This window comes from Anomalospiza imberbis, unplaced genomic scaffold, assembly GCF_031753505.1.
Source record: "Anomalospiza imberbis isolate Cuckoo-Finch-1a 21T00152 unplaced genomic scaffold, ASM3175350v1 scaffold_52, whole genome shotgun sequence".
Classification (NCBI taxonomy): Eukaryota; Metazoa; Chordata; class Aves; order Passeriformes; family Viduidae; genus Anomalospiza; species Anomalospiza imberbis.
This window is the reverse complement of record NW_027100130.1, coordinates 93,995-105,348: the sequence shown is the minus strand read 5'-3', so window position 1 is coordinate 105,348 and position 11,354 is coordinate 93,995. Positions and strand designations below refer to the sequence as shown.

General features: G+C 51.7%; 1 protein-coding gene and 1 long non-coding RNA gene across 3 annotated transcripts; both read left to right on the top strand.

Annotated features, from left to right (window-relative positions):
* The first annotated feature begins 397 nt into the window (after nucleotides 1-397).
* Nucleotides 398-6,479, top strand: LOC137467137 (uncharacterized). 2 transcript variants are annotated; one of them, XR_010995415.1, is made up of 3 exons: nucleotides 398-545; nucleotides 4,887-4,961; nucleotides 6,281-6,479. It is a non-coding gene; the product is annotated as an uncharacterized lncRNA (long non-coding RNA). The 2 variants fall into 2 exon arrangements; XR_010995414.1 differs by lacking the exon at nucleotides 6,281-6,479 and adding an exon at nucleotides 5,716-5,768.
* A 51-nt stretch (nucleotides 6,480-6,530) lies between these two features.
* LOC137467071 (uncharacterized) lies at nucleotides 6,531-10,351 on the top strand (the record flags this gene model as incomplete). Its single annotated transcript, XM_068178625.1, has 3 exons — nucleotides 6,531-6,634; nucleotides 7,198-7,481; nucleotides 10,341-10,351. Coding segments are annotated over 3 exons (399 nt in total), but the record flags the coding sequence as incomplete, so codon positions are not given.
* Between the last annotated feature and the right edge of the window lie 1,003 nt (nucleotides 10,352-11,354).

Here is an 11,354-nt window from a genome sequence, read left to right as displayed (position 1 = left end):
TCCCTGTGGATAATTTTGGGGTCCCCCAGGTCCCTGTGCCCCCCCCAGGCTGTCCCCGGAGTGATTTTGGGGTCTCTGTGAATGATTTTGGGGTCCCTATGGATAATTTTGGGGTCCCCCAGGTCCCTGTGGCCCCCTCAGGCTGTCCCCGGGGTGATTTTTGGGGTCCCTGTGGATAATTTTGGGGTCCCCAGGGTGATTTTGGGGGTCCCCGGGGTGGTTTTGGAGTTGCTGTCTGATTTTGGGGTCCCCCAGGTCCCTGTGGCCCCCCCAGGCCGTCCGTGGGGTGATTTTTGGGGTCCCTGTGGATAATTTTGGGGTCCCCCAGGTCCCTGTGGCCCCCTCAGGCTGTCCCCGGGGTGATTTTTGGGGTCCTGTGGCTGATTTTGGGGTCCCTGTGGCTGATTTTGGGGTCCCCCAGGTCCCTGTGGCCCCCCCAGGCCGTCCCCGGGGGCCGGGCGCTGTCGGAGCCGGAGCTGCAGCAGCTGCTGGAGCCGGGGCTGCGCCGGGGGCCCCGCACGGTGCTGCTCTTCCTGCAGGACCAGGTGAGCCCCAAAAAACCCCAAAGTAACCCCAAAAAATATCATTAATTAATCTCAAAAAATACTCTAAAAATATTCTAAGGTAACCCCAAAATAGCCCCCAAAAACATTTTAAAATAACCCTAAAATAACCCAAAAAATATCCTAAATTAATCCCAAAAAGTATCCTAAAATAATCCCAAAATAACCCCAAAAATATCCTAAAATAACCCCAAAATCTGCCCCGCACGGTGCTGCTCTTCCTGCAGGACCAGGTGAGCCCCAAAAAACCCCAAAGTAACCCCAAAAATATCATTAATTAATCTCAAAAAATATTCTAAAAATATCCTAAGGTAACCCCAAAATAGCCCCCAAAAACATTTTAAATAATCCTAAAATAACCCAAAAAATATCCTAAATTAATCCAAAAAGTATCCTAAAATAATCCAAAATAACCCCAAAAATATCCTAAAAATATCCTAAAATAACCCCAAAATAGCCCCCAAAAACATTTTAAAATAACCCTAAAAATAACCCAAAAAATATCCTAAATTAATCCCAAAAAATATCCTAAAATAATCCCAAAATAACCCCAAAAATATCCTAAAAATATCCTAAAATAACCCCAAAATAGCCCCCAAAAACATTTTAAAATAACCCTAAAATAGCCCAAAAAATATCCTAAATTAATCCCAAAAAGTATCCTAAAATAATCCCAAAATAACCCCAAAAATATCCTAAAATAACCCCAAAATCTGCCCCGCACGGTGCTGCTCTTCCTGCAGGACCAGGTGAGCCCCAAAAAAAACCCAAAGTAACCCCAAAAATATCATTAATTAATCTCAAAAAATATTCTAAAAATATCCTAAGGTACCCCAAAATAGCCCCCAAAACCATTTTAAAATAATCCTAAAAATAACCCAAAAAATATCCTAAAATTAATCCCAAAAAGTATCCTAAAATAATCCCAAAATAACCCCAAAAATATCCTAAAAATATCCTAAAATAGCCCCAAAATCTGCCCCGCACGGTGCTGCTCTTCCTGCAGGACCAGGTGAGCCCCAAAAAAACCCAAAATAACCCCAAAAATATCATTAATTAATCTCAAAAAATATTCTAAAAATATCCTAAGGTAACCCCCAAATAGCCCCCAAAAACATTTTAAAATAATCCTAAAATAACCCAAAAAATATCCTAAATTAATCCCAAAAAGTATCCTAAAATAATCCCAAAATAACCCCAAAAATATCCTAAAAAATATCCTAAAATAACCCCAAAATAGCCCCCAAAAACATTTTAAAATAACCCTAAAAATAACCCAAAAAATATCCTAAATTAATCCCAAAAAGTATCCTAAAATAATCCCAAAATAACCCCAAAAATATCCTAAAAATATCCTAAAATAACCCCAAAATCTGCCCCGCACGGTGCTGCTCTTCCTGCAGGACCAGGTGAGCCCCAAAAAAACCCAAAATAACCCCAAAAATATCTTTAATTAATCTCAAAAAATATCCTAAAAATATCCTAGAACAACCCAAAATAGCCCCCAAAAACATTTGAAAATAACCCTAAAATAACCCAAAAAATATCCTAAATTAATCCCAAAAAGTATCCTAAAATAATCCCAAAATAACCCCAAAAATATCCTAAAAATATCCTAAAATACCCCCAAAATCTGCCCCGCGCGGTGCTGCTCTTCCTGCAGGACCAGGTGAGCCCCAAAAAACCCCAAAGTAACCCCCAAAAATGTTGTGAATTCATCTCAAAAAATATCCTAAAAATATCCTCGAACAACCCCAAAATAGCCCCCAAAAACATTTTAAAATAATCCTAAAAATAACCCAAAAAATATCCTAAATTAATCCCAAAAAGTATCCTAAAATAATCCCAAAATAACCCCAAAAATATCCTAAAAATATCCTAAAATAACCCCAAAATAGCCCCCAAAAACATTTTAAAATAACCCTAAAATAACCCAAAAAATATCCTAAATTAATCCCAAAAAGTATCCTAAAATAATCCCAAAATAACCCCAAAAATATCCTAAAAATATCCTAAAATAACCCCAAAATCTGCCCCGCACGGTGCTGCTCTTCCTGCAGGACCAGGTGAGCCCCAAAAAAACCCCAAAATAACCCCAAAAATATCATTAATTAATCTCAAAAAATATTCTAAAAATATCCTAAGGTAACCCCAAAATAGCCCCCAAAAACATTTTAAAATAACCCTAAAATAACCCAAAAAATATCCTAAATTAATCCCAAAAAGTATCCTAAAATAATCCCAAAATAACCCCAAAAATATCCTAAAAATATCCTAAAATAACCCCAAAATAGCCCCCAAAAACATTTTAAAATAATCCTAAAATAACCCAAAAAATATCCTAAATTAATCCCAAAAAATATCCTAAAATAATCCCAAAATAACCCCAAAAATATCCTAAAATAACCCCAAAATCTGCCCCGCACGGGTGCTGCTCTTCCTGCAGGACCAGGTGAGCCCCAAAAAACCCCAAAGTAACCCCAAAAATGTTGTGAATTCATCTCAAAAAATATTCTAAAAATATCCTAGAACAACCCCAAAATAGCCCCCAAAAACATTTTAAAATAATCCTAAAGTAACCCAAAAAATATCCTAAATTAATCCCAAAAAATATCCTAAAATAATCCAAAATAACCCCAAAAATATCCTAAAAATATCCTAAAATAACCCAAAATAGCCCCCAAAAACATTTTAAAATAATCCTAAAGTAACCCAAAAAATATCCTAAATTAATCCCAAAGAATATCCTAAAATAATCCCAAAATAACCCCAAAAATATCCTAAAATAACCCCAAAATCTGCCCCGCACGGTGCTGCTCTTCCTGCAGGACCAGGTGAGCCCCAAAAATACCCCAAAATAACCCCAAAAATATCATTAATTAATCTCAAAAAATATTCTAAAAATATTCTAAGGTAACCCCAAAATAGCCCCAAAAAATATCCTAAAATAATCCTAAAATCACCCTAAAAATATCCTAAAATAATCCTAAAACAACCCCAAAAGTATCCTAAAATAAATCTGAAAAGTATCCTGAAAATAATCTAGAGTAATTCCAAAAATATCTTAAAATAACCCCAGAAAATATTTTAAAAACATCTTAAAGTGACCCCAAAATAACCCCAAAAAAATCCTAAAATAATCCTTAAATATCGCCAAAAATGCCCTGAAAATATCCTAACTTAACCCCAAAAATATCCTAATAAGCCAAAAAAATACCCTAAAATAACTCCAAAGAATATCCTAAAATAATTTTAAAAAACGGTAAAATAACCTTGGAAATATTTTAAAATAACCATAAGAGATAATCCTAAAAATAACCCTAGAAATAATCCTAAAGTAGTTGTAAAATGAACCTAAAAATAATCTTAAAGTAGCCCCCAAAAAATACTGAAATATTCTTATAAAATCATTAAATGATGTGAAAATAATCCTAAAATAATCTAGAAAGTATTGTAAAATAATCTTCTTAAAAAATCCTAAAATAAGGTGCAAAATATCCTAAAATAACTCTGAATATATCCTAAAATAAACTTTAAAAATATCCTAAAAGAACTCTGAAAAATATTCTAAAAATACCCTAAAACAGCCCCCACAAATACCCTAAAATAACTCCAAAAACCCCAAAATAACCCCAAAAACATCCTAACGTAATGCCCGAAACCAACCCTCAAAATAACCCCAAAAAAGCCCCAAAAAAACCCAAAACTCCTCCCAAAAAACCAAAACAAAACCGCCTAAAAATCCCTGAGAAATCCCAAAAAAACCCCAAAAAAAACCCTTCTGTGCCCCGCCCCCTGCCCCTATGCCCCGCCCCCTGCCCCTATGCCCCGCCCCCTCACCTCCTGACTCCTCCCCCTGAGCCATGGCCCCGCCCCCTCACCTCATGGCCCCTCCCCTGAGCCGTGGCCCCGCCCACTGAGTTGTGGCCCCGCCCCCTGAGCCGTTGCCCCGCCCCCTGAGCCGTGGCCCCTCCCCCTGAGCCGTGGCCCCGCCCCCTGAACCGTGCCCCCCCTGAGCCATGGCCCCCGCCCCCTCACCTCATGGCCCCTCCCCCTGAGCCGTGGCCCCGCCCCCTGAACCGTGCCCCCCCGAGCCGTGGCCCCGCCCACTGAGGTGTGGTCCCGCCCCCTGAGCCGTGCCCCCCTGAGCCGTGGCCCCGCCCACTGAGTTGTGGTCCCGCCCCCTGAGCCGTTGCCCCGCCCCCTGAGCCGTGGCCCCGCCCCCTGAGCCGTGCCCCCCTGAGCCATGGCCCCCGCCCACTGAGTTGTGGCCCCGCCCCCTGAGCCGTGGTCCCGCCCCCTGAGCCGTGGCCCCGCCCCCAGCTGTCCCTGGAGGATTTCACGGCGTTCGGGGCCGTGTTCGGGAACGAACCCAACGGAGCCTTCCCGCGGCTGCAGGTGGGGGCGGGGCCAAGGGGGAGGGGGCAACGGCAGGGGGAGGGGCAAAGGGGGAGGGGCAAAGGGGGAGGGGCAAAGGGGGGAGGGGCAAATGGGGAGAGGGAGGGGTAAATGGGTGTGGGAGGGGCCAATGGGGTGGGGCAAAGGGGGAGGGGCAAAGGGGTGTGGGAAGGGCTAATGGGGAAGGGGCAAAGGGGGAGGGGCCAAAGGGCGGGGCAAATGGGGAGAGGGAGGGGCAAATGGGTGTGGGAGGGGCCAATGGGGTGGGGCAAAGGGGGAGGGGCAATGGGGAGGGGCAAATGGGTGTGGGAGGGGCCAATGGAGTGGGGCAAATGGGGAGGGGGAGGGGCCAATGGGGAAGGGCCAAAAAGGGAGGGGAGGGGCAAAGGGGTGGGGCAAATGGGTGTGGGAGGGGCTAATGAGGGGGAGGGGCAAAGGGGGTGGGGGAGGGACCCAGGGGATGGGGGAGGAGCAATGAGGGAGGGGCTGTGGGAGAGGGGGGAGGGGTCAATGAGGGTGGGGGAGGGGCCGGGGAGGAGGGGGCGGGGGTAACGGAGCCAATGGGGGAGTGGGCATGGGGCAGGGGGAGGGGCTAAAGGGGTGGGGGAGGGGCCAATGAGGGGGAGGGGCAGTGGGCTGGGGGGAGGGGCCAATGGGGGATGGGCCGATGGGGTCAGCGCTGACCATCCCCCGGGTGGGATTTGGGGTCATTTTGGGCTCATTTTGGGGTTTTTGATGGTTTTTGCTATTTCAGGGAGCCCTGGGCTCGGCGGGCTCGGCGCTGACCATCCCCTGGGTGGGATTTGGGCTCATTTTGGGGTCATTTTGGGGTTTTTGATGGTTTTTGCGTTCCAGGGAGCCCTGGGCTCGGCGGGCTCGGCGCTGACCATCCCCTGGGTGGGATTTGGGGTCATTTTGGGGTTTTTGATGGTTTTTGCTATTTCAGGGAGCCCTGGGCTCGGCGGGCTCGGCGCTGACCATTCCCTGGGTGGGATTTGGGGTCATTTTGGGGTTTTTGATGGTTTTTGCGTTCCAGGGAGCCCTGGGCTTGGCGGGGTCAGCGCTGACCATCCCCTGGGTGGGGATTTGGGGTCATTTTGGGGTTTTTGATGGTTTTTGCTATTTCAGGGAGCCCTGGGCTCGGCGGGCTCGGCGCTGACCATTCCCTGGGTGGGATTTGGGCTCATTTTGGGGTTTTTGATGGTTTTTGTGTTCCAGGGAGCCCTGGGCTCGGCGGGCTCGGCGCTGACCATCCCCTGGGTGGGATTTGGGCTCATTTTGGGCTCATTTTGGGGTTTTTGATGGTTTTTGTGTTCCAGGGAGCCCTGGGCTCGGCGGGCTCGGCGCTGACCATCCCCTGGGTGGCCGGAGCTGCTGCGGCCCGCGCTGCCGCTGACCCTGCAGCGGGCCCTGGGTGCCCCTCCCCCCCCTGCAGCTGCCCCGGGGGGGCGCTGGGGGGGCTGAGGCTGAACCGGACGGACCCCGAGAGGGACCCCGAGCCCACCCTGCTGCTCGTGGGGCTGCCCCCACCCGCCGGTGAGAGACCCCAGAGAGTGACCCCATAGAGAGAGACCCCAGAGAGAGAGACCCCATAGAGAGAGACCCCACAGGGAGAGACCCCACAGGGAGAGACCCCATAGAGAGAGACCCCACAGGGAGAGACCCCATAGAGAGTGACCCCATAGAGAGAGACCCCATGGAGAGAGACCCCATAGAGAGAGACCCCATAGCGAGAGACCCCATAGAGAGAGACCCCCACAGGGAGAGACCCCAGAGAGAGACCCCACAGTGAGAGACCCCATAGAGAGAGACCCCACAGGGAGAGACCCCAGAGAGAGACCCCACAGAGAGAGACCCCACAGAGACAGACCCCATAGAGAGAGACCCCACAGAGAGTGACCCCACAGAGAGAGACCCCACAGAGAGAGACACCATAGAGAGAGAGACCCCACAGAGAGAGACCCCATAGAGAGAGAGACCCCACAGAGAGAGACCCCATAGAGAGAGAGACCCCATAGAGAGAGAGACCCCCACAGAGAGAGACCCCATAGAGAGAGAGAGACCCCAGAGAGAGAGACCCCATAGAGAGAGACCCCACAGTGAGAGACCCACAGAGAGAGACCCCATAGAGAGAGACCCCATAGAGAGAGACCCCATAGAGACAGACCCCATAGAGAGAGACCCCATAGAGAGAGACCCCATAGAGACAGACCCCATAGAGACAGACCCCATAGAGAGAGACCCCCATAGAGAGAGAGAGACCCCATAGAGAGAGACCCCATAGAGAGAGACCCCATAGAGAGAGACCCCATAGAGAGAGAGAGACCCCCATAGAGAGAGACCCCATAGAGACAGACCCCATAGAGAGAGACCCCACAGAGAGAGACCCCATAGAGAGAGAGAGACCCCACAGAGAGAGACCCCAGAGAGAGAGACCCCACAGAGAGAGACCCCACAGAGAGAGAGACCCCAGAGAGAGAGACCCCCATAGAGAGAGACCCCACAGAGAGAGACCCCACAGTGAGAGACCCCATAGAGAGAGACCCCATAGAGAGAGACCCCAGAGAGAGAGACCCCATAGAGAGAGACCCCACAGAGAGAGACCCCACAGTGAGAGACCCCATAGAGAGAGACCCCCATAGAGAGAGACCCCCATAGAGAGAGAGAGACCCCATAGAGAGAGACCCCATAGAGACAGACCCCATAGAGAGAGACCTCATAGAGAGAGACCCCATAGAGAGAGAGACCCCAGAGAGAGAGACCCCATAGAGAGAGACCCCATAGAGAGAGACCCCATAGAGAGAGACCCCATAGAAACAGACCCCATAGAGAGAGATCTCCATAGAGAGAGACCCCATAGAGACCCCACAGAGAGAGAGACCCCACGGAGAGAGACCCCATAGAGAGAGACCCCACAGAGAGAGAGACCCCATAGAGAGAGACCCCACAGAGAGAGACCCCACAGTGAGAGACCCCACAGAGAGAGACCCCCATAGAGACAGACCCCATAGAGAGAGACCCCACAGGGAAAGACCCCATAGAGAGAGACCCCACAGAGACAGACCCCATAGAGAGTGACCCCATAGAGACCCCACAGAGAGAGACCCCCACAGGGAGAGACCCCACAGGGAGAGACCCCATAGAGAGAGACCCCGTAGGGAGCCCATAGAGATCCTATAGGGACCCCATAGAGAATGACTCCATAGAGATCCCTTAGGACTCCATAGGGCCTTGCAGAGACCCCATAGAGACCCTATAGGGATCTTAGAGAGACCCTATAGGGCTCCATAGAGATCTTACAGAGACCCCATGGGATCCTACAGAGACCCTATAGTGACCTTACCCCAGACCCCTTAATGACTCTATAGGGACCCCTTAGTGACCCTATAGTGACCCCACAGGGGCCCTTTGCCCCACAGAACCCTATAGAGGCCCAGCAGGACCCTATAGGGATCCCACAGGGGTTCTTTGCCCCATAGAGACCCCGTAGAGATCCCGCACTGACCCCATAGTGATCTCATGGTGACCCCATGGGGACCCCATAGAGGCCCTATAGGTAGAGACCCCCATAGTGACCCCATAGAGACCCCATGGAGACCCTATAGGGGACCCACAGGGCCCTTTTGCCCTTTAGTGACCCCATAGAGACCCCATGGAGTCCCTATAGGGGACCCACAGTGACCCCACAGGGTCCCTTTTGCCCTATAGTGACCCCATAGAGACCCCATGGAGACCCTATAGGGGACCCACAGTGACCCCACAGGGTCCCTTTGCCCTATAGTGACCCCATAGAGACCCCATGGAGACCCTATAGGGGACCCACAGTGACCCCAAAGGGTTCCTTTGCCCTATAGTGACCCCATAGAGACCCCATAGAGGCCCTATAGTGACCCCACAGAGATCCCACAGGGGCCCTTTGCCCTATAGTGACCCCATAGAGACCCCATGGAGACCCTATAGTGACCCCACAGTGACCCCACAGGGGCCCTTTGCCCTATAGTGACCCCATAGAGACCCCATGGAGACCCTATAGGGGACCCACAGGGCCCTTTTGCCCTATAGTGACCCCATGGAGACCCTATAGGGGACCCACAGGGCCCTTTTGCCCTATAGTGACCCCATAGAGACCCCATGGAGGCCCTATAGTGACCCCACAGAGATCCCACAGGGCCCTTTTGCCCTATAGTGACCCCATAGAGACCCCATAGAGGCCCTATAGTGACCCCCACAGAGATCCCACAGGGGCCCTTTGCCCTATAGAGACCCCATGGAGGCCCTATAGTGACCCCACAGTGACCCCACAGGGGCCCTTTGCCCCATAGGACCCTACACAGACCCCATAGAGACGCCACGGGACCCCATAGAGATCCTATGGAGATCCTACAGGACCCCATAGACACCGCAGAGGGACCCCATAGAGACCTCATAGGACCCCAGGGAGACCCCGGAGTGACCCCAGAGTGACCCCATAGAGACCCCAGAGTGACCCCACAGTGACCCCAGAGTGACCCCAGAGTGACCCCACAGTGACCCCACAGTGACCCCACAGTGACCCCAGAGTGACCCCACAGTGACCCCCACAGTGACCCCACAGTGACCCCAGAGTGACCCCACAGTGACCCCAGGGAGACCCCACAGTGACCCCAGAGTGACCCCACAGTGACCCCCACAGTGACCCCACAGTGACCCGAGGGAGACCCCACAGTGACCCCATAGAGACCCCACAGTGACCCCACAGTGACCCGAGGGAGACCCCACAGTGACCCCACAGTGACCCCACAGTGACCCCACAGTGACCCCACAGTGACCCCACAGTGACCCGAGGGAGACCCCACAGTGACCCCATAGAGACCCCACAGTGACCCCACAGTGACCCGAGGGAGACCCCACAGTGACCCCACAGTGACCCCACAGTGACCCCACAGTGACCCCACAGTGACCCCACAGTGACCCGAGGGAGACCCCACAGTGACCCCACAGTGACCCCATAGAGACCCCAGAGTGACCCCAGAGTGACCCCACAGTGACCCCAGAGTGACCCCAGGGAGACCCCACAGTGACCCCACAGTGACCCCACAGTGACCCCACAATGACCCCACAGTGACCCCACAGTGACCCAGAGTGACTCCACAGTGACCCCAGAGTGACCCCACAGTGACCCCAGAGTGACCCCAGAGTGACCCCACAGTGACCCCACAGTGACCCCACAGTGACCCCAACAGTGACCCCACAGTGACCCCACAGTGACCTCACAGTGACCTCACCGTGACCCCAGAGTGACCCCACCGTGACCCCACCGTGACCCCACCGTGACCCCACAGGACCCTTTGCCCCAGGGGCTCCCCTCCCCCACCCCCTGACTGTTCCCCTCCCCCCCAGCTCTGGCCTGATGGGACCACGAGAGACCCTGACCAGTAACGGTGAGAGACTGGGAGCACTGGGAACAGACTGGAACCAAACTGGGAGCACTGGGAACAGACTGGAACCAAACTGGGAGCACTGGGAGGGACTGGAACCAAACTGGGAGCACTGGGAGGGACTGGAACCAAACTGGGAGCACTGGAACAGACTGGAACCAAACTGGGAGCACTGGGAGGGACTGGAACCAAACTGGGAGCACTGGGAACAGACTGGAACCAAACTGGGAGCACTGGGAACAGACTGGAACCAAACTGGGAGCACTGGGAACAGACTGGAACCAAACTGGGAGCACTGGGAACAGACTGGAACCAAACTGGGAGCACTGGGAACAGACTGGAACCAAACTGGGAGCACTGGGAACAGACTGGAACCAAACTGGGAGCACTGGGAGGGACTGGAACCAAACTGGGAGCACTGGGAACAGACTGGAACCAAACTGGGAGCACTGGGAGGGACTGGAACCAAACTGGGAGCACTGGGAACAGACTGGAACCAAACTGGGAGCACTGGGAACAGACTGGAACCAAACTGGGAGCACTGGGAGGGACTGGAACCAAACTGGGAGCACTGGGAGGGACTGGAACCAAACTGGGAGCACTGGGAACAGACTGGAACCAAACTGGGAGCACTGGGAGGGACTGGAACCAAACTGGGAGCACTGGGAGGGACTGGAACCAAACTGGGAGCACTGGGAACAGACTGGAACCAAACTGGGAGCACTGGGAGGGACTGGAACCAAACTGGGAGCACTGGGAACAGACTGGAACCAAACTGGGAGCACTGGGATGGACTGGAACCAAACTGGGAGCACTGGGAACAGACTGGAACCAAACTGGGAGCACTGGGAACAGACTGGAACCAAACTGGGAGCACTGGGAACAGACTGGAACCAAACTGGGAGCACTGGGAACAGACTGGAACCAAACTGGGAGCACTGGGAGGGACTGGAACCAAACTGGGAGCACTGGGAAC